Raw genomic sequence first — 22,536 nt, 5'->3', positions numbered from 1 at the left:
GGCCCAGCCAGGAGCTTTGGGCCGCTTGCTGATTTGTTTCCTCAGTGCATCTTCATAGGGTGCCCACATGTTCCAGGCACCGGGCAGGCCCAGAAAGCTCCAAGACCAGGCACAGTGTGTCCAGGAGGCTCCTGCCCACAGAGCCGCTGCTCAGCATGCCCTGGTGAAGGGAGGGAGGGGGATGCTGGGTGGTGTGGTATGTGGGTGTCCTTCCCCTGGGTGGCTGTCAGCCACGATCCTGATGGGTGCTCTCCTACACACAGATGGGTACGTGCACATCCATCCTTGTGGGTCTGCACGTATACACATGCATGCATCTAGCTCATGCACACTTGGAGGTTCCCAGAGCAAAGTGGTGGTCCGAGAAAGCTTCTTAGATGGCCCCAGTGGGCAACGAGGATGTGCCGCAAGCCCCAGGGACCCAGAAAGAGTCAGGTATGACATGGGACTGGATCCCTTTCCCCAGTTTACACTGGGTAGCTGGGGCTCAGGGCAAGGGGACAGTTGCCTGGGACCGCGGGGCTGACCTGCTAAGCCTGGCTTCTCTTGGGTCTGCCACCTATACTGCCAAGTGTCTCCCTCCCCCTGGGCCAGGGAAGTAGAAAGGTCAGCAGGGTGGGAGAAACAGAGGGCCACCCTGGGCAACCTGATTGTGGACTCTGCAGAGACACCCTGAAGCCTGAGCTGGTCTGTCAGGTCCTTCCTTGAACCCAGCAGTTCTCACTTAGGGGGGGTTTGGCCCCCAGGGGACATGACATCTGCAGACATTAGTGGCTGTCACAGTCATGGGTAGGAGGGGGCGTTGCTGCCAGCATCTCTTGGGTGGAAGCCAGAAAACTGCTCAACAACCCACAAGACCCAGGCTGAGCCCCGGCACCCAGCAGAGAGTCCTCCTGCCCCAGCGAGGGTCTGCAGCCTGCACCCATCAGCGAGCTCCTGAGGGGGCGGAAGAGTGAGTGACGGGGTGGCCACAGTGGGCTTGTGCCATGGTCACTCACAGACAGGGACACCAGTAGCAGGAGGGACAGACAGGGCTGTCACCTCGGGGGACTGTGGTAGGCCCGTCAGCACAGGGGGGGTGCAGAGAGCACAAGCGGGCTCTGGGCATGGCCGGCCGGAGCTTGGGGAGTGGCCAGGCCATCATGCAGCAGTGTCCAGTGCCTGCGGCATCATCATCTGTACTAGTTCCCGGGCAGCCCTGACACAGTACCATGGCTGGGGCTGCTCACGCCCGGGAATTCCTTCCTCCCAGGCTGGAGGCCGGAAGTCTGCGGTCACAGTGTCGGCAGGGTTGGTTTCTCCTGAGGCCTCGCTCCCTAGATTAGAGATAGCCGTCTTCTCTTTGTGTCTTCCTCTGTATGGGTCTGTGTCCTAATCTGTGTTTTTTTATGTTGAAGTATAATTCACATATAAGATTAGTTTCAGATGAACACTGTAACTGGGTATTTGTATATGTTGCAAAATGGTCACCACTGTAATTTTAGTTATCATCGGTCACCACACATGCTTACAATTTTATTTTTCTTGTGATGAGAACTTTCAAAGTCTGCTCTCTTAGCAGTTTTTAAGTATCCTGTACGGTATAGTCACCATGCTATATGTCACATCCCCAGGACTGACTGCTTTTACAGCTGGAAGTTCATACCCTCGGACCACCTAATCTCCTCTTATGAGGATGCCAGTCATATTGCATGAGACCTCATTTTAACATAACTGCTTCTTTAAAGACCCTTTCTCCAAATACAGTCGCATTCCAAGGCCCCAGGGGCACATTGCAGCCATTGCATTATCACAACTGGGACTGGCATGGTCTTCCAGCCGCACAAACTCTACCTGCTGTATCAGCACCAGCGGGCATCAGCTCTGACCCTGAGGCCAAGGCTGCAGAGCTTCCCCCAATTGGTAGGGGTGTTGACGGGAAGGGGACCTTATTAGAGGGTCTCTGCCAAAGGGTTGGAAGAGCAGGTTCAAAGGACAGAGCAAGAGGCATGTGGTTCCACTTAATCAAGTGACAGCAGCCCTGAGCTCCACCCCTGGGCCCAGTGGGTCAAAGGCCTAGGTCAGTCCAAGGGCCAGGTGGGCACCAGGCAAAAAGTGGGTGATGGTGGAAGGGGTGGCAGTGGCCACCTAGTGGGGCCCTGCGCCCCCTTGGCCCTGCCTCTTCTGGGCAGCCAGGCCTTGGTCACAGGCGAGGAGGGAGGGAGGCATTGCCTATCCTGCTCAGCTCCAGACCTTCTGTGTCCCAGTGTCAAGGTCAAGGGTGGCCCTCGGCTTTGCTGGATGACCCTCTGATTTGCTGTGACCACAGGCAGGTGCTGAGGCTCCCGTGCCTCCCTTCACACCCACGTGGAGCCCTCTCCAGAGGCACGTCCTCAGGCCGGCCTTCTTCTCTGAGAGGGGTCCCCTCGGGCCTCATCCCCAGGGGCTGACTTGCATCTGTGTCTCCTGCAGAGTGAGCTGGACTTGGAAAAGGGCTTGGAGATGAGGAAATGGGTCCTGTCTGGAATCCTGGCGAGCGAGGAGACTTACCTGAGCCACCTGGAGGCACTGCTGCTGGTGAGGAGGGTGTAGCGGGCAGGACGGGGCGGGGGTGGGGGCACAGGGCAGGGCCAGGGTGGGGGAGCTCTCTGCTCACACGGCCCAGGTCCCAGGCCAATGTCAGAGCGTGAGGGCAGCCCGCCCTTCCTGGAGTCACTGAGATACCCATGAGACAGTGAGAACATTCCACCTCTGCGGTGCCACCAAAGGGTGGTGGGTGCTGGCATGAGACAGGTGCCAAACCAAGTTTAGCTTTAAGTTTTTATTTTCGATGGAATTCAGAAATAGAAGCACATGTATCACATAGCCACAATGGGCTCTGGTCATACCATGCACCTGACAGATGGAGAGCCCTCCCTCCTGTGTTACTTCAACTGTCACCTGTGCCTTCTCCCAGCCCATGAAGCCTTTGAAGGCTGCTGCCACCACCTCTCAGCCGGTGCTGACAAGCCAGCAGATCGAGACCATCTTCTTCAAAGTGCCTGAGCTCTATGAGATCCACAAGGAGTTCTACGATGGGCTGTCCCCCCGCGTACAGCAGTGGGGCCACCAGCAGCGTGTGGGCGACCTCTTCCAGAAGCTGGTGAGTGGCTCGGAGCACGTGCACGGCAGCCACCCTGGGGCTTCCAGTTCCAACCCTCTGCCTCAGCTGGTGGGCGCGTGCTGTCAGAGGCTCTCTGGATGCCAAGGTGACAGTGGCAAGGAAGAGTCGGGGTGTGTCTCGCTACTTCAGATGCCAGGGGCAGGTCTGGAGCAGGCGCAGCATTCACCCTGGACCCCAGCATAAGACCTGCCCCTGCTTATGCTGCTGGGTCCTTTCCAGCTCTGCTCAGCTCTGCTCAGCTCTGCTCGAGGTTTGCAGACTGCAGAGTGGCCTCTGCCCTGGAGGGTCCCTGTGGGGCCGGTGCTGCCTCCCGGGAGAGCAGGATTCCCATCCGAGGCACAGGAGATGGGCGTGGGTGGAGCCTGGGGGGGCAAGTGCAGATGGGAACAGAGAAGGGGTGTTACACTTTACTTCATGTTTGCAGTCACCGGAATGAAAGGATCTTGAATCACTTGGAGAATTTGTTTAAAGAAGGGTGGGGAGGAGGAAACTGGGTCAGTAAAAATACAGGCGCTGGGGAAGTGCCCTCTGGTCCCAAAGGAGGGCCTTGGAGAGGAAGCAGGGAAAATGCTCTCGGCTCCTGTCAGCTGCTGCTTCCAGAGCCAGAGGCATACCGAAGTCCAAAGACTTCGGGAGTGACAGCCTCCCACCGCGTCTGAGTCAGGACTGGTTCCCTGGACAGGCTGGAGAAGTGCTGGGGAGGGGCAGTTTGTGATGGGGAGCGGGGACCTCCAGCCTTGCAGTATGGGGCTCGGCTCTGATCAGGAGCACTGGGGACCCGCGGGTGCCCCGTCTCACCTGAGCTGGGCAGCCCTGTAAGGCGAGGCCCTTCCTCATCACCGTGCAGGTGGGGAGGCTGAGGATTGGTAGGTCACTTGCCTGGACTGTAACCCTGGTTTGTCTGTCTCCAAAAACAGAATCTCAAAAAATGCCTTTGGGGGCATTTTTGCAGGATGACAGAATAACAGTTCCCAAAAGGACCCCCTCCAAGTACCCAGAACATGGTCCCCAGTCTCTGGGCCTCCCACACACCCTGCAAGCCCCAACCCGGGCCTCGCCCTGGCTCACTTGGGCGCAAGTGTTCCGCTCCAAGGTGTGGCTTTCCTGTTGGTAGTCCCCTCCCTCCCCTGTCCTGGTTTCAGACACCCTGGACTCCAGGCTGGAGCAACAAAAGGAACATACGAAAATTTTCACCTGTTGCCTTCAGATTCTCGCCACCTAGGACCCCTTTCCCTGTGGCCAGAGAGTGAGAGGGTGTATGTTGATGCAGGTGCCGCCCATCTTTGAAAACCGCCCACCATTTCTCTTCCTGTGAACCGTCAGCAGGTTTAAGCCTGGTGGATTTGACTCAGGCTGCAGCCCTTTTGAGAACTGGAAAATTGTGTTACTGGGAAGAAACCACAACCAGCCCTCTTCCCTGAATAACATTCCGAAATCACTCGGAAACTTTTTTTTTTTTCACATTTTAATAGTCTAATGAATGCAGAATTGGGAAAGTTTCCTCTGGTTTCTCTGGTGTCCTTGAGCTACCTTTGCAGCAGGCAGAGTGGGGACAGGGGTGGTGCTGCAGCGGGAAGTCGAGGCCCAGCAACTGCATGCTGAGTTCGCACACAGGTGCCAGCTGGGCTGGGTGCTGCGGTTTCCCCAAGGACAGACAGACGTGGGCCCCACCCTCGGCCCATTTAGACCAAGAGTGGGGCCGGCTCCCTGTCGCCGTGTCAGGCTCCCCAGCTGGGACCTCTCCGCTGTCCTGGGACCATGCGCTGTGTCTGGAAGCTCTGAAAGCCTGATGCAGGCGACGCCTGGACTCCCCGTCCTGCGGAAATGCGCAGAGAACTACTACCACTCAGGGTTTGGCTTCTGGCTGAAACTTTATCAGCACATTCTTTTGTTTCTCTAATCATTTCAAACTTCCAGAAGTGTTGCAAAAACACTTCAGAGAACTCCTGTGTGCCAGATACGCTGATTGTGACATTTTTCCACATTTCTCTGTCTTCTCCGTACATACACATAACACACACTGAATAGTTTGAGGATAAATGGCAGATACCTGCCCTTTTAACCCTAAATATTTCATTGTGTATTTGCCAAGAACAAGGACATGCTGTTCTGTAACCCACAGCGCAGTAATCAGTGAGGAAATCGCGCACTGACGGGACTCGGATCTAATATGTGATCCATATGCATATTTCTCCCAAGTCAGCTGTGACGTTCCTTCCAACCACCTTCATTCTCAGATTCAGGATCCAGTCCAGAGCCAGGGGGTGTACTTGGTTGTCATGTCTCTACCTTCCTACAGTCTGTGGCAGGTCCTTGGCCTTTGCTTGCCTTATGTGACCTTGACCTTTTTTTGGAGGGTAAAGGCCAGTTTGGGTTTATTGGATGTTGCCTTGGGAATAGATCGAGGTTCTGTGTCTCTGGCAAAAAAAAAAAAAAAAAAAGTTTAAATACCACAATAGCGGTGCTGTGTCCTCAGTGCCCGCTGTCAGGGGGCACAGGGTCTCTCTATCCACCGTCAGGGGGCATGTGAGCTCCATCTGTCCATCACTGGTGGAGCTTGGTTTGGGATTAGCTAAGAATGTGGGAGGGATTTGTCTGGAACTTCTCCAGAGCCACATGGGAAACACGAGCTCCTTAGGGAAAGGCAGTAGGAAAAGAAGTAACCAAAGGGGCTCTCCTCTCTCGGACCCCGTGTTGGTTCACTGGGGCTGCCACAGTCTGGGCAGCTTTAACAACAGAGGTCTGTTTTCTCACAGTTCTGGAGGCTGGAAGTGTTGAGGTCAGGTGCTGGCAGGGTTGGCTTCTCCTAAGGCCTCGCTCTGTGGCCTGTAGGCAGCCATTGTCTCCCTGTGTCCTTGCATGGTTGTCCCTGTGTGTGTCTGTGTCCTAACCTCTTATTACAGGCCCCAGTCAGATTGGATTCGGCCCACCCTACAGCCTCATTTTCACCTAATCATGTCTAGGCCCCATCTCCAAATCCAGTTACCTTGAAGGGTGCTGGGAGTTAGTACTTCCACACAGGAATGTTGGACACAATTCATAGGACACAGTTGAACAGCAATATCCCCACAGGATGTTACAGAGAGACCAACCTGACCACATTGTCTAAAGCTGCCTGAAACTCCCAGCCCTGCTCCTCTGAGCCATCTGCTGTGTTACGCGTTTGTTTGCTTATTTATCGTGTGTCTCCTCTGCTTGCAGACCTCCCTGCCCCTGAGTGATTCATGGCTGTGGGGCGGTGCTGTAGGCCTGCCTTTTGGTGGGAGGTGCTCTCTGGCTAGGAGAGGAGGGAGGAGGGAGAGAGGGTCGCTCTGGTCTGACAATGGTACAGATGATAGACAGCCTGGATTCTGGACGCAGCCACTTGTCAGGGCCATTGGCTGGGTAGGGGCTGGGCGGGGCCTCCTGCAGCTGCTGCTTGTCCTCATGCACCCCCAGGCCCTCCGTGCAGCCCCTGCAAGGAGCAGGGCCAGAGACCAGACAGTACCAAGGATGCTTGGCTTACCCAGCATCTGGAATTGTCATCGGAAGAAACATAAAATTCAACACAAATGCAAATGCATGTAGAAATAAAATTTAGGTTCTGCACAGAACAGACATCAGGATTAGTGAAAGCCTTGGGCGTCCAGCTCATGGTGGGTTGCAGAAGGAGGCCCTGACCAGTGGGTGACTGGGGTCTGTCCTTGCCCTCCCCAGGCCTGGTTTGCTGGTGCAAGGTGAGGAGAACTGGTTTCCCCACAGCTGCCTCTACAGGTGCCTGGGGCCCAGAGGTGGTGGTGACTGCATGCTGCCCTCCATGAAAGGTGCCGCACAATTGAGTGTCTGAGGAGGAGGCTAAATGAGGAGACCCCCCTATTAATGAGTACCTTTGGTTTGACAAAAGAAAAATTAAATGCCTCTCGCCTCACAGCTGGCAGCCAGCAGGTCTCCCACCTGCCCTGTGGGCAGTGTGACACCTGGGCCCTTTTGCCAGATCTGGGCTGGGCTCGTGTCTGGCCATTGGGAGCTGCTTTTCAGGGGCAGCTAGATTGCATGTTCCTTATGTGTCTGAAGGCACTGGACACTAGCAGAGCACTGCAGCCACCGCAGGCCAGAGGGCCGACCTCCTTGTCCACTCTGCTGTCTGGCAGCCAGAGCAAGAAGCTGCTGCTCCATCCCACCTATGTAGAGACATTGGTCCGTATTCACTGACAGCCTTCAGTTTTAGCTGCTACTGGTGGCACCATTTAAATAAGTGGGATGGGAGAAATAAGCAGCTGTGGAAGAGGACAACCATCACCTGCCTGGGGCTGAGTCACCTCTCAATCTGTTGCTTTGGGAAAGGGAAGCATACTCAGTGCGTGGGGAGGGGAAGCGGTGGGAGGCCAGCACGGAGGGGCTGAGGTATCTGCAGCTCTGCACCACCTGCTGCACCTGGGGTTTCTCCAGATCTGTGCAGAGCCCATAGCTCAGAAAGATGGGGAGCAACAGCATGTGCCCATACCTGTCCTGCACCTGTCCCACACTCTTTTCCTTCCTCCCTGCAGGCCAGCCAGCTGGGTGTGTACCGGGCCTTTGTAGACAACTATGGAGTTGCCATGGAAACGGCTGAGAAATGCTGTCAGGCCAACGCTCAGTTTGCAGAAATCTCGGAGGTACGCTGTTCAGACAGGTGCACCCCTGCGCTTACTGCAGTGAACCGTGGGCTGGCCGTTGGTACACTGTGACTAGGGAGAACGAGGTGTACCAAACCAAGGTCTGGTCATAAACCAGTTCTGTTTCCAGATGCCTGTGAGTCAGCTTTGATAGCCCCTTGTGAAGGATGCGGTTGTGAGCAGACAGTTCAAGGAACGTCCTGCTTCCCCAAGCGCCAGGGCCTGACTCGGGCTTAGCTGGGTCCCCCAGACAGAGGCTGTCTTGCAAGGTCTGTGTGCGTGAAGAGTGTCGAGAGTCGGCCCCGTCAGCACAGGTCTGGACACGAGAGTCCTGAGGCCAACTTTGTGCATTGTTGCCAGAGAGCAGGTGGGGAGGTGTCATGCTCTGATGTTGCTGGTAATGGGCTGTGCACACCCCAGGCTGCAGGTGGCCTCCAAACTTCCCTCCCCAGGCTCCCTGGTTTGCCTGGAGCATTCAGTTCATACCTTTCCTTAGTTCATTCAGTTAGTAAACCCCTGTACCGCTAACAGCTGGAAGGGTGGTGCAGAATCCCAAATAACCTTGGCATATTAGAGACCTGATTCTTGAAGATCAGGCACTGTTATAGGGAGGGGAGTTAAGTTCACTGGGACAGCTTTCTACAGAGAAGGGAGGAAGCAATGGTAGGGTGACCCCCAGGATTCCCATCCCACAGCCACACACGCTCAGGAGTCTGAGCCCAAGCTGGAGTGCTGGGAGCCGGCTCGCGGCTGGGATCCCCTCCCGGGACAGGGCGCAGGGGTGTGGCGGTCCTTCACCTTCTCCCGGGTTCCGTCCTGAGAAATGAGTCTGGGCAGCATCCAGTTAGACCAGAGCTGCCCAAGTGGGTTCCGTGGAATGCTAGCTCCCAGGCGATAGATCATAGGAGTTATGTGAACAGGACTTTTGGAGTCAAGTTTGGGAAATGCGGGGTTAAACCAAATTCATTTGTTTTCTTGAGGCAGGACTTCCAAGGGTTCTGGGTGCTGGTATGCACAGTGTGTCCAGGGGGCACATGTGCGTGTGCCACCTCCCGGGCTCCCTTGAGCACGGCCCTTGATTTGTGCAGAGTCTCATGCATGGCTGTCACACCCTTCACGCCCTTAGGGAGCTGCTGAGGCAGGCATGGAGGAGTAATCACTGAGGGGTGCTAGACATCAGGAGAGGAACCAAGTGTTTTGTGGAGCTGGGCCCCAGCGAGCTTTGAACACTTGAGTGTTCTGTCCTGAGGTTTCCTGCAGCACGGAAGGTTGGAGAACCGTCTCTGAGCCCCTTTCTGTCCTGGTGCTGTTTCTGTCCAGAAGCCCAATACTGGGATTAACCACAGCTCCTCTCAAGAGACAGTTTTAGGCACATGAGGATCTTGTATCTTCATTTCTCTTGGCACCTTGGACCAAATCAGTGATATCATCTATTCTGTTGTGTTGAAATGTGACCCACCCACCAAAAAACTCTGTTGTCCTCCTGGGATCTTAGAGGGTAGGGTGGAGGTGGGATCTGGGTGGGTCCCAGGGATGGTGGCCTGTCAGCCCCACCAGTCCGCTGCATTCTGCTTAACTGCTCCCAGAAAGCAGTTCTGTGCACACAGGAAGGCAAGGTTTGCCTCGGTTTACAGGATTCTCTACATCAGAGGCTCTCTATGGGGGGCGGTGTCCCCAGTAGGTATTTAGTGGTGCCTGGGGAGTTGGATGGCCACAACAGGAAGAGGGGCCTGCTGCTGCACCCCGGCAGAGGCTGGGACTGCTGCCCAGCCCCCTACAGTACACAGGACAGGCCCCCACAGGTAAAGTTTCCAGCCCCACATGTCAGCTGCCGAGGTTGAGAAGGTGTCCCAGGTGAACCGCAGATCTGGAGGCTGCCGTGCGCCCCTCTCACTCCGCTTTTCATGCTGTGGTCCAGAACACACCCCTGAGGCTTGCCGCCTCTGCGCTGAGAAGGGGGTGAGGTTTCTACTGAAGTTCCCTGACCGTGGAACTTGCCATGTCAAAGCCGCTTCGATTGTCCCATTTGAAAATGTGCTTTTTCTTCGGGGGGTGGGTGCAGAACCTGAGAGCCAGAGGCAGCAAGGACGGCAAGGAGCAGACGGCCAAGAATTCTTTGGAAAGTGAGTCCCCTGTGTCCCCGGGGGGCAGCCTCCTTGAGCAGATGGGCCCTTGGGAGAAAAGCAGACACGGCTCCCATTGGGTCGCCGTCCGGCGCCTTCGCTCTCCCAGACTCCCTGCAGTGAGCGCGCCAGGGGACGAGGTGGGTAGAGGAGGAGGCCGCCAGCGCCAGGCTGCCACCCGGGAAGAATGGTGGGCATCAGCTAACGGCCGTAAACCAGGCGCTGACGGGCCTTTAAATGTTGTCACATTGTCCCCCAGTGGCCCCGTAAGGACATTTTTTCCTCCTTTTTTCAGATGACAGAGAACAGGTTTAGAACAAAAGTAACCCCCCAGAACATAGGTCCTAAGTGGCCAGGCAGGGGTGGAGCCCGAGTCGCCAGGCGCTCAGGCCCGTGCGTTCACCCTCCTTGCTCTGAGCAGGAAGTGGGGTTGGGACTGATCAGTCACATCTCACCCTGCTTGGTGGAGTGGGGTGAGCAGGTACCCCTACAGAGGACAGCAGATGTGGCTCCAGTGTCCCGAGCTTCACCATGTGCCGAGCCTCAGTTTCCCCGTCTGTAAAATGGGAATAATTATGCATGTCCTACACTAGTTGAGGGAGTCACGTGAGGAAATCCATGCCCATCATGGTCAGGGTCACCGCTGCCCCCAAGAAGCAGGGGCAGCCAAAGCTGGCCGGGGCTCCTGTGCTGCAGGGTCCAGGTATCCAGGAAACACCCGTAAAGCCGAGAGCTATGTCAGCACCAGCGTTAGTTCCTGCCGTTCTCAGACTTCTCCGCTGTAGGGATGGACACTGAGAACTGCATGCTAGTCTGCGCACAGGGGACCCCCTGGGCTGGAGGGCAGGGTTGGGACCCTCAGTGGCTCATCCTCCCCAGCCCAGAGGGAAAGGTGTCAACCCTGAGCCCTTTGTTGTCGTACCTGAGTTGGCCATGCAGGCATGCGTTCTGACTAGCGCCTCTAGACTTGGCATTTCATGTCAGACTAAGAGCTCAAAGCCGTGCTTCCGGGCCTTCCAGGTGCCCCAGGTTTGCCCTTATCACTGGGGAGGTGGGAGTTCCCAGGGGATGCGGGTGGCCTGCTCCCTCCACCCAAGCGCTTGCAGCGCGGATGGGCCACGGGTGGTCTGGGTCTGCTTTCTCTGTGTGCGGCCGTCTCACCCTGCCTGTCTTTCTGCAGCCCTGCTCTACAAGCCTGTGGACCGGGTGACCCGCAGCACATTGGTCCTGCACGTGAGTCACTCCACCTGGGCCTTAACACCGGAGCTTTGGCATCTGCTATTCTAAGGGCTGACGGTGATGTTTGAACTGTTGCCCACCCACCACCCTTTTTCTGCCATACACCTTTATCAGAAATGCAGGACTCCCAGGGGAATAGATGGGGGGATGTAGCAGGCTCTCCGGGTGTCCTGGGTGCCCTTGTAGAAGCCAGCACAGGGAGAGAGCACCCCTTCCTGCATGGGAAGGGCCTGTGGTCATGGTGCGTGAACCAAGCTTCCAGGGTGGATGGGTGGGGGCATAGGCATTAGGTGCCTTCCGGGGCCACTGCCTCCCAGCCTGGGGCCAGGGTACCTGGGGGGCCCTGCCTCAGTGGGCCTGCTCCTGCAGGCAGTGGGGGGGGGTCACTGAGTGCTAAGAAACAAAACCAGAAAACAAAAATGGACCCTAATCCTAACTGCCTGGGTGACCCTATTCAGGTATCTAGATGGCAAGTCATACAGGTGTATATATTTTTTTAGTTTACAACCTAAACACAGGAGTTGTGGAGTTTTCATCTCTGTTTCTGCCTCCTCCGCACAAAGGAGCCACCGCCACAAGTATTATTTACGCACATGCGACATATGAACATCTTTTTTAATTAGACAGGTGTTGTGCCATGTAGATTATTCCACACTTTGCTTTTTTTCCCCTAATGTTGTATCATGGAGACGGCCCTACTTTGGCCCAAACAACCGTGCCTCATGGTATTTAATCTGCATACCATTCCATCAAGTGGACACTTGATGATTTCTTACCATTCTGCGATTAAGAGTTGTCAGATGGAGGCAGATGAAGTGCGATTTGCGGCTTGGAAGGCTCTGGCACGTGGCCCCTCAGAGTCTCTAACACCCTTCATTCCATCCCTTTGCCGAGATTTGCCCAGGCCTGCATAGCCAAGCATCCTGGCAGGGAGCTGCCTGCGAGCAGTGGGGGAGGCTGGGGCCCAGACGCGGAGCCTGCCTCCAGGCTTATGTCGTGTCTCCAGGTTCTTTTTGCAGATAGGATTTGGGACTGAAGGGGATTTTGTTTCTCTGAACCGCAGAGTTGTTGACCTTGAGCACGAATTACATGCATTCCTACTGGAGAAGGGGTCAATGTTCCCATCTAGATTCTGAAGAGGCTTAATCTCTTACCTAAAGCAGGAGGCACCTGGAAGGCCCAGAGCTTTCTGTCCCCCTTGCACAGACCAGTAGACTGGGACCGATTCTGCCCCCTAGGGGACATTATTGGTGCCACAACTGCAGACTGAAGAGGCTACTGGCATATAGTGGGTAGAGGCCAGGGGTGGTGCCAACGTCCTACAATGCACAGGATGGCCCCCACAGAGAATGGTCTGACACAGAGCATCACAGTGCCAAGGTGAAGAAACGCTGCCCTAGACTCTGAGAGTGGGAGCCTCTCTCAGCAGCGTGCAGACAGCTTGGGCTTGGGGGAAAACCATTTAGGATCTGCTTCCAGGATGGCGCTATCACAAGTGCTGTCTGCACAGCCCAGGCCTGTCATGGGAGGTGATGGCAATTCTCGGTGGGCCAGCAGGCCTGGCTTTGTGTCTGTGGTGGGGGTCTGCAGTTTGCAGAGTGGTGGGCGCCAGCACTGAGTCCTTTTGCCTGGTGCAGGACCTGCTGAAGCACACACCCTCCAGCCATCCTGACCACCCGCTGCTACAAGACGCCCTCCGCATCTCACAGAACTTCCTGTCCAGCATCAACGAGGAGATCACGCCCCGCCGGCAGTCCATGACCGTGAAGAAGGGAGAGGTGGGTGAGAACAAGGTGGCCCAGGTTTGCCCAGCCTGCACACGCGGGGGTGTGTGGGGCCCCTCTCTATTCCTCCACAGAGTGTTGAGGGATTTTGGGGGTGCCCTTTGATGGTCCTTGACCCTGGTGGGGCATGACCCAGTCCTGTGTGAGTGGCATCAGGCAGTGCTGCAGGGGTGCATGCCTCACTTGGCACCTCTTCTTCTATCATAGCAGGTATGTCCAGAGCACCCCTCCTTCTCCCCATATGCTTGCCAGCTCAGGTCCCAACCCGAGGAGACTGGTGAGAAGGGCAGTATTTGTCTACCCGGAGCCACCGAGTTCCTCCTGAGTGTTCTTTCTTTAAAAAAACTGTAATAGCAGATTTAAGGTTTGAAAGTGGGAGGGAGGGAGGCAGATGTGGTTTGCATTTGTAACTGGAGACAGGCTGAAGGTGGTGGTCCTGACGTCTGCAGCCAGGAGGGCTCGCCCCCTCCCTCCCTGCCACTGACAGCCACCCCAGTCTTCATTCCCCTGCATGTCACCCATAAGAGCATGCAGAACAGGAGCTATGGACGCACTGACCCAGCCTGCTCTGGTGGCCTGTACCCCTTCCTGGGAGAGCCCAGCTTGGTGCTAGCCCAGTGCCATCCTGGGTGGGTGCACACAATGGGTCGGCGGAGGTGTGCGAGTCGGAGCTGGCATCTGGCGTGAGTGTGACACCCTTTGTTGGAAGCGGCACTAAGCCTGGGGGTCGCTGACCCACTGCCTCTGGGTCTCGTGCAGGGATAGGAGCCGTATGGCTCGGGTGGGGACATGGTGGGGACATGGTGGCAGTGAGCCTGACTGAGGCTGCCACTGAGAGCCTAATCAGCCTCACACCACGGGGTGAGTCCCCAGCGTGGCCACCTGCCTTTCTGCTCTAAGCTCTGTGCCAGGGGCTGCACAGCATCCCAGCTCAGGCTCAGGCGAACGGGGTGGTCCTGCTTTGGTGTTTGTTTCCCAAGAGCTAGCCGCTTCCTGGAGCCATCCTCTGCTTGGGTCGCACGAGCCCTCGTGGAGGGAGGTGGGCGGGCGGGCTGAGCAGGAGCTGCGGGGCGGTGCCATGGTGCGGGCTGTGGCTGAGAGGCGGTGAGGCTCCTGCAGACGAGAAAGGTGGCCTTTCGGTGGAGGATTGAAGAGGTGGAGAGTCTGGACCCTGCTGGCCAAGTGTGCAAGGGGTGCTGCGGAGAAGGAGGTGGGGTGAGGACAGGGCAGGGGTTGGGGTCCCCGGTGCCGCCAGGCCGGGGTGTGGCCTCACAGATGGCCGCCTCCTCACTGTGCGAGCGGTGAGAGAGGGAGAGCTCTGCCTTCCTCCTACAAGGGTGCCAGTCCCATCACGGGGTCTTCCCTCAGGACCTCCTCCAAACCCCATCATCCCAAAGGCCCCGCCTCCAGGTGGGTTGGGCTTCAACATGAGAACTGTGGGGGGACACAGGTAGTCAGCCAGTAACAGCCTGCCTTTTCCAGGTGGGTCTTCCCAGAGAGGCTCTGGGTGGGCTGTAGCTGGGGTCGGGGCTGTGGTGCCCGGGTGACAGCTGGCGGTGGCCGGCCAGCCTAGGGAAGGCCCCTTGGGAAGGAGGCGCCCCTCCTCAGAAGACTGTGACACATGGCGTAACCTCACTGGGCCCGTTTGCTTGTCCGTAGATGGGGGGTGACAGTGCCCGCCACCCCCTGTATGATTGTCATGATGCAGGAGGAGCCCAGTGACAGGGCCCCTGTGCGAGGCCTGCACCTCCAGAGGACTTGGCAGTGGTAGCCAGTAGCCTTGGCAGAGGCCCACGTGGTCCTCTAAAGCATGCCACCAGGCTGGTGTTTCACTCCCATTTTAACTTTAGGGAAACTGAGGCTCAGAGAAAGGAAGCGGCTGAGCCCGTATTACATGGTGGAGAGGCAAGAGGAGGGCAGGTGACAGGCCGGGGAGGTGGCAGCGGCTCTGGCACGGCACTCCCTGGGGAGACATCAGCGTCCCCTCCAGCAGGTGCTCCCCACTGGGATGCGGGGGGGCTCCCCAGAGGGAGAGCCATTCCCCCACCACGGCTGCTGCGCACCACAACATGCAGAGGACGTCACACAAGGACACACGCTTATACCCATGGGGATGCATGGAACATGGGCTCACGGAACATATGCAGAGGAACACAAACATACGTGCAAAGGGACAGGGACACATAAGGACACAGAGACTCAGGGATACATATACACACGGGGACACACATGAAGAGACGCATGTTCTCTCCAGCAGTCCCCAAAAACCGGTTCTTCTGAGTTGCTCTCCACCCCTCAGACCCCCAGAAGTGTGGTGCTGCCTGTCCCCAGGTTCCAGTGGGGTCCCGGCCCTCTCTCTTCTACAGCTCTGGGGTTGTTTGCATAAGATGCTGTCACAGGACAGTCCTTCCCAACCATGTGACCTCACCGACCACACCCCGGCCTGTGTGCCCCAGAGGACCTGACAGGCAGGTGGGACTAGAAGTGGTGAGTGTTTCTGGGAGAGACATCTACTTGACAGGTGTCTCCTTGGCCAGCTGGTATCCCCACAGGAACTGGTTACCAGAGAGGAGGCCCAGGTGATGGCCACAGCCCAGCAGAGTGGCCCTGCGCCAGGCCTGTGCAGACTCACTTGGACCCCCCTTCACCACATTCCTTCCATGCATCCCTTCGTTTCTCTGCCCTTCTCCCCCGGATCTTCTATCCTTGGCCTCTGCTGTCCCTGAAATGGGCCGATAGCGATTGCTGTATTCTCACTGGGACTGTGTGAGCAGCAGGAACCTCCCTTGGCTTGGGGCTTCAGGCCGGGTTGTCCCGGGCCAGGTTGGCCAACCAGTTGAGCCAGGAAGGAGGCATCCATTGGGGTCGGCCCCAGACTGTGGGTCAGGATGGGCCCACCAGCCTTGAGAGTCTGGGCCCCAGGATTGGGAAGGCTTCATCCCTCAGAACTGTCTTGTGCTAGGGTGCCAGGAACCTGGGGAGAGAGGGATGGAGAACGTGGTGCACAAACCGCCCCCCAATACCGCTGACTCCAACCCCTCCTGCTGCCCTCCAGTTCCCGACTCTAGTCTCTTTGCTGGGGTCTGGGCTCCCTTTGTGAATCTGTCAGTGTCACAGTTGGAGGCCCTATTTTCCCAGGGCTGGGAGGCCCCTCCTTCCCACCCCTTTGCTGGACATTTTCTGTTCAGGCACACTGCAACACCCGGGGTGGTCTGGGACTCAGTCAGCGAAGCCTGGTGCCTCCTCAGGACAGAGGGCAATCGGGACGTGACAGGGCAGGCTCACGGCGATGGGGCCCTATGCTTAGAGGACAGCCACTGCTGTCCAACACCTGTGCAGTGAGGGGCCAGCAGGTGACATGCACCGCGGTCCTCAGAGATGGGGTGCAGCACACAGCAGGGCACAGGCTAGTACACCAATGGCACTTGGGCAGGCTAGGAGGCATCAAGGTACCTGCAACTTTGGGACTTCTCTTAGAAAGATGACGGTTTGCACAGGTCAGGCTGTTTGAGGAGGGCCCTGGCATCTGTCACAGCGTCAAAACTGAGTCTGCCCATCAGAGCGTCGGCGGCTGCAGCCCGAGCACACTGGGCCTGTGTGCCGCCCATAGTCAGCCTTGTGAGCCCGGCAGGCTGCCAATAGTGCCAGGGTAACAATGGCTTTGTGGAGGATGAAGGTGACATTTCAGAAGAAAGTGAGCAGCAGGACCTGGCAGGGGTGAGAGTAAGCCAACTGGTGGCAGGGGGCTTTGCAGGGCAGCCCTGGACACTGGGCATTTCTGACCTGCCAGCCGGGGGACCAGTCCACTTCCGCGCTGGACATAGGGCGCCCTCTGCTGGTAATGTCCAGAAGCTCAGCGCCTTTGTATGGGAGAGGTTGGCTGTCCTGCCGCATCTCCCCCACTCACAGAGGGTCCCTTGGTCCCCGCCCCCGGGCTGGTAGACCGTCTGCTGTCCCTGCCGAGGAGGCTGCCATCCATTCATCCCTGAGGACCTTGGTGTCCCAGGACCCTGCCCAGACGTGTTCCCTGATGTAGACCCAGCAGACAGGGTGTCTCTGGGGTCTCCAACACCGTATGGGACGTTTCTCCAGGTGTACATCTTTCTCACCTCCCAAGGGTGCCGACACCAGGGGGTGACTGTAAGTGCCAGCACACCACAGCCCTGGCATGCTGCCGCCTTCCAGCCCTTTGACTTTCCATCCCATGGGCTCCAGTGGCTCCTGTTCAAGTCAGCTGTCTGGGGCCCGGGGCTGGCAGACCACTGTGAGCCAAGCCACGTGTCGTAGTGATGCCTTTGCCTCTGGGGGTGTGCGGGCCCAGGCTCCGCTGCCCGCAGCTCCTGCAGAGGGCGTGGGAGAGTTCAGGGGGTCCGAGGCCCCTGAGAGGACATTGAGGCTGCAGGCAGTGGACCTGCTGAAGGCCGGGAGTAGGGAGGTGGGGGGCTAGCGCGCCCTCCGCTGGGGAGACCTGTGCGTCTTTGCCTGCTCTGGGATGTGTACCTGACCCTCCGGAACCTTCCCTGGCCATCACGGTGAGGGGCGGGGAGTTGGCCTCTCTTGGGGGGCCTTCCCTGAGGCCAGGCTGGCCAGACGCCCACTGAGCACCTGGGCCCCCTGGGTTTAGCAGCTGCCAAGGGCAGGCCACTGAGCGTCCATGCTTGCTCATTTGCTGTGCTGCCTGGGATGGGTGGTGGGCCTCTCTGAGGCTGGCTTCTCATCTGTGGAATGGGCCTTAGTATCTGCCTTTGTGGTGTTGTGGGGATCACATCCGATGGCTGGCTGTGTGCTTGCACAGCACACCTGGAACAGGTGTAGGGAAGGCTTGCTGGGTCAGCCTTTCACCCCGTCTCCCTGTCCTCAGTGTGGCACAGCGTGGCCTTTAGGAGATGCTGGACACTGTTGATTAAAGGAATTACTGACTTACTTCCATGTGCCCATCCAGCACCCCGTGGAGCTGTGTGAGCCAGCGGGGTCACCCCTTGTCTTTTGGGTGAAGCACCCAGTACAGAAGTGCATGGCTTGCTAGGGGCTAGTGCCTCCCGCCCATGCTCACTCCAGGTGCCCAGTAGGCCCTGGGGAGGCCATCTCGGGCTCAGGCTGCAGGTGTCCCGGCATCCTGTGTCAGTGGGCACCCTGCCTGGCCTCCCGCCACCCTCAGAACCAGGCCTGGCCCCCTTACACACTGTGGCCAACCCCTTCCCCGCGCACCAGGTGCCCTATCCATGCCCAGGGTGCCACACTCTTCCTGAGGGCCTGCACCATGGCGGTCCCTCTGGGGGAGTGTTCCCTGCATCACGTGGCTGGCCTCGTGCCCACTCCGGGTATCCGTTTGCTGCCCTGGAGAGGCCTGGCCTTGCCACTGAGAGGTGCTCCCTCCATCGTTTTCACAGCAGACTATTGACTTGGCCGTAACAGGTCCCTCCCTGGCCTTCAGGCTGATGGCCGTCACCCCTTCCAGTCGTCCTCTCCCACAGGCCAGGCACCCAGGAGGGGCTGGAGGAGTGCGTGCAGCACATGCACTTGCTGGGATGAGGGTACACCCCAGAAAGTGGGTCTGAGGGTTGGAGGTGCAAGGAGAAGAGGCCACCCGCACCCCCAGTGGCCCACTCCCTAACCTGAGCCCCTGTCTCCCCCTCCTCACCACAGCACCGGCAGCTGCTGAAGGACAGCTTCATGGTGGAGCTGGTGGAGGGGGCCCGCAAGCTGCGCCACGTCTTCCTGTTCACCGACCTGCTCCTCTGCACCAAGCTCAAGAAGCAAAGCGGAGGGTGAGTGTCCTGCAGCCCGTCCTGCTGGCAAGGGAGGGTCTCTGGGAGGCTCGGGGTCAGTTTTGTATATGGAGGAAACATAGCTCTTTAAAGACCTTTCGACATGGGCCTGGAGGGGTAGGTAACTGTGAGGCCAGGCTGCTCTCAGCTAACTTACATTCCATTTCCAGCTGGATGTGATGCTGGGCTCAAGGTCAAAGGTCATCACTAACAATCTAGATATGTTCCAGGTCGGGATGGGTGACCAGGCAGTTACCCTACAGTGAGAGGGGAACCTGACTATAACCTCAGGTGTTACTGCAGGACTGTCATTCTGTGACCTGGGAAGAGCGAGTGACAGGTCAGGGGGCTGCCAGGTCTGGTGCAGGCTGGCAGGTGGTGGGGTGGGGGTGGCTGCCCCTCCCCTGCCCTTGGCAGGTATCACTAGATGATCGCTGCACTTGGTCTCCCCAAACATGGTGATGGCTCCTGAGTTGTTCTCAGCATAGGCGTGCAGAACCCCCACAGCCCCTCCCAGGAACCAGACTTCCCAGGCTGCATGGGCTGGAATGGAGAAAGAAGGTCACATTGGGAAGGACCAGAACTGGGCTCTTCCCCCCATTCGGCCATCATCATACTTAGTGGATTTAATGAACTCAGAAGAGAGCCTCGGTTCCCAAGACAGGGAATTACACATGGTAGATCTGCTGCTCCTCATACTCTGCAGCTCTGGGGTGCTGCAGTCCTGCCATTGGTGCCTCTGTGTGCCCCATGTCAGGGAGCCCGGGAGCTGCCACCACTGGCACAGGGTAAGATCGATCGGGGTTGGTCAGACCCCTCTGGGCCAGATCACACATGCGGGGGGACAGTCCCCAGGAATCACAGAGCCCGGTTTGCCAGGGTCTGCCAATGGCCTCATGCCGGCCTGTTACACGGACCATGTGCTGGGTTTTAAAGTCATGCAAACTGTGCAAGCCACAAACACAGTTTTCTGGCTCTTGAAAGCAGTGCTGTTAGCAAAGGAAGTCAGCCAGTATGCTAACATGCTTTTTCCCCCTCCCAGCAAAACCCAACAATATGACTGCAAGTGGTACATCCCTCTCACGGACCTCAGCTTCCAGACGGTGGACGAGTCAGAGGCGGCCCCCAACATCCCCCTGGTGCTGGACGAGGAGCTGGATGCCATGAAGATCAAGATCTCTCACATCAAGAACGACATCCAGAGAGAGAAGGTGGGGCCCACTGGGTGGGAGCAAGGTGGGCTCTGTGGCTCAAGTGGGCAGCAGCCCCTTGCCCACAGGCCAGTGGGTGAGCTCTGCTGTGCAAGATTCCCCGCTTCCAGGACCCCTGTAGGCCCTTGGAGCAGCGGGCATCCTGTCAGGAGCCTCCCGGGACACAGGATCGGGGAGGTGCCCAGCTGCCCTAACGGAGCCCCAGGAGGGAGCATGCACCCTTGGGGGGTTCTGTACTGCCCCGGCTTGTTTCCGGAGAGGTTGAGAAGACTTGAGGGGCTCCTTCCTCCTGTGTAGGGTCCTCCTGGGCCAGAGCAGGGGCTGTGCAGTGGCGCAGATGGGTTGGGCCTCAGTCCAGGGACACCCAGCTGAGGTGGACGCAGCAGGACGGGTCATCCTGAGCCCTCACCCACCTGCTGTCCTACTGCGCCACAGGCCCAGTAGACTGGGGAAAGCGCCAGGAGACCTGTGTGACTGCAAGGTGCTTTATTCATCCAGATGGGGCTGTGGCCTCTGCAGCCAGGTGTCCTGGAGCAGACGGCAAGCCCAGGCTCTGTCCTCCAGCTCTCGAGCGCTGTGCCTGGCCACCACTGCTCTCGTCCACGCTGTGCCCGTCGTTTAGTGGCAGACAGCGTGGTCTCCTCCCTGGGGCAGAGGGGCTTCAGGAGGGAGGCACGCAGCCTGTAGCTGGGAGGGTTTTCCTGATCAGGCCCAGGGATGTGTCTAGCCCTCCATCAGGACCCTCACATACACTCTGGGGAGGCCTGACGCTGAAGTGTGGTCAGACCCAGGAAGGCAAAGGGGCCCTCTGGGTCACCATGGTCTCCTGGATATTGTCCAAGTTTGGAGGGATCAAAAGAAGGGAGTTTGAAGGGTGCCTCCTCTGCCCTCATGAGGAGGACTGTGATTCCTTCAGGAAGCATTGACTGAGCATGCCTGGCAGCCTGTGCTGGGCCTCGGCCCTGTGGCCCATGGCCACTGACTGAAGCCCGAGCGCTGGGGGCAGTGGGGACTGACCGAGTGGGCATAGGTGGCGCAGGTACAATGGAGTGAAGTGAGTGTGTGGCCTCTCCCCACAGAGAGCAAACAAGGGCAGCAAGGCCATCGAGAGGCTGAAGAAGAAGCTCTCAGAGCAGGAGTCGCTGCTCCTGCTCATGTCCCCCAGCATGGCCTTCAGGGTGCACAACCGCAACGGCAAGGTGAGCACCCTCCGGGTCCCGCCCGGCAGGCCATGGGCCCCTGCTCTACCAGGCAGACCCACCTGGCCCCCAGTGCCCAGGTGGCCTTTTCAGCGGCAGCCCATTTCTTCTGGAGAGCATCCCCTTGCGAAGAGAGGCTTGTCTAGCATGGCAGGCACCAGCACGTGGGCCTTTGACCGGCGCTTGGGCCACAGCCCCAGGCTGATTGCTGGGAGTGGTGGGGTCTCCAGGGAGTCTGGGGCAGTGGGGGTAGGGGAGGGCTGGCAAGTTTCTGCAGACTCAGGCCTACAGGGGTGCCATCTGGGAGGGAGCCTTGTAGGCAGGACAGGTCCCTTCCCTCCCGGATCTGGCTCTGAGTGCCCTGGCAGCCTGGGACTCTCCCTCCGTGGGTGTCACACACACCTGTCAGCCTGCAGCCGGGAGAGCCGGCAGGTAGGCTGTCCAGGACCCTTGTCTCGGGGTCACGGCTCAGGGCTTAGGGCTTGGATGCAGCATCAGCCCTCACCTCTGCAGATCCCACCTGGTAACCTCCTCCCTGGCCCTGAGCTACAACACTCCGCGCTCTGACCCAGGCAGTCCAGGCGAGGGCTGGTGCCAGAGGCGGGCCTGCAGAGGGCGCGGGAGCTGTGGCCCAAAGCCCAGCTGGTGGGAGGGCCAGAGAGTCCCAGAAGCGATGGGCCGTGCCGTGAGCCACACTGGCCCCAGGCCGGACCAGGGTACGTGTGCCTTGTGGGGGTGCCCCAGAGGACTCCACACGGATGGCGGCCAGAGCATCGCCTCAGCTGGAGCAGCGGTAACTGGGCTGTGTCCTCGCCTTCCTAGAGTTACACATTCCTGATTTCATCTGACTATGAGCGCGCCGAGTGGAGGGAGACCATCCGGGAGCAGCAGAAGAAGTGTAAGTGGCTCTGCCCGGTAGGCCCTCTGCTCCGGGACTTTGGGGTGGATGCTGTGCTCCTCCTGTGGTTTCTGACCTTTCTGTTCCCCAAGGCGGCTGCGCGTGGGGCTTTGCTCCAAGTGAATGTTCTGTGGAGCTCTGACAGGAAACCATTGGAGAGTTGCTGTCCTGCTAGGGCCCCATGCCCTCCGTGCTTCCAGGCCTCCCCCGCATCCCCTGTGTGCCACCCCACTGACCCTCTGCCCTCCTCTAGGAGCCCTTCCCCCTCTCCCAAGCCTCCCCTGGATTCCCAGCCTGCCCCCTGGGGCCACCTTACACCCTTGCTGCCTTCCCCTGGGCCTGCCCCCCACACACAGCTCACCCCCCTTGCCTGCCCATCCAGGCCTGCCCCACACCCCAGCAGGTGCTGATGCCAAAGGGCCCTTGACTGAGCCCCCCTGGACAGCCACACTGCTGGCCCCACTCCCCTGTCCCTGCAGCCTCCCCATGACACTCTCAGGGCAGGGTGCTCACTCCCCTTGAACAGCCCAGCCCCTCT

General features: G+C 58.3%; 1 protein-coding gene across 2 annotated transcripts in view; it reads left to right on the top strand.

The window, feature by feature from the left end:
- BCR (BCR activator of RhoGEF and GTPase) overlaps nt 1-22,536 on the top strand; it is a 107,740-nt gene that overhangs the window by 63,874 nt on the left and 21,330 nt on the right. For both annotated transcript variants that reach the window (XM_057492309.1, XM_057492310.1), the window contains exons 3-12: nt 2,452-2,556; nt 2,936-3,121; nt 7,669-7,776; nt 9,839-9,899; nt 11,080-11,132; nt 12,776-12,916; nt 18,569-18,690; nt 19,733-19,901; nt 20,981-21,100; nt 21,923-21,998. In XM_057492309.1, the coding sequence (XP_057348292.1) occupies nt 2,452-2,556; nt 2,936-3,121; nt 7,669-7,776; nt 9,839-9,899; nt 11,080-11,132; nt 12,776-12,916; nt 18,569-18,690; nt 19,733-19,901; nt 20,981-21,100; nt 21,923-21,998 (1,141 nt within the window). The remainder of the gene's footprint in view (nt 1-2,451; nt 2,557-2,935; nt 3,122-7,668; nt 7,777-9,838; nt 9,900-11,079; nt 11,133-12,775; nt 12,917-18,568; nt 18,691-19,732; nt 19,902-20,980; nt 21,101-21,922; nt 21,999-22,536) is intronic.

This window comes from Manis pentadactyla, chromosome 14 (genome assembly GCF_030020395.1).
Source record: "Manis pentadactyla isolate mManPen7 chromosome 14, mManPen7.hap1, whole genome shotgun sequence".
Lineage (NCBI taxonomy): Eukaryota > Metazoa > Chordata > Mammalia > Pholidota > Manidae > Manis > Manis pentadactyla.
The sequence above is the reverse complement of the archived record's forward strand: the minus strand, read 5'-3'. Positions and strand labels throughout refer to the sequence as shown.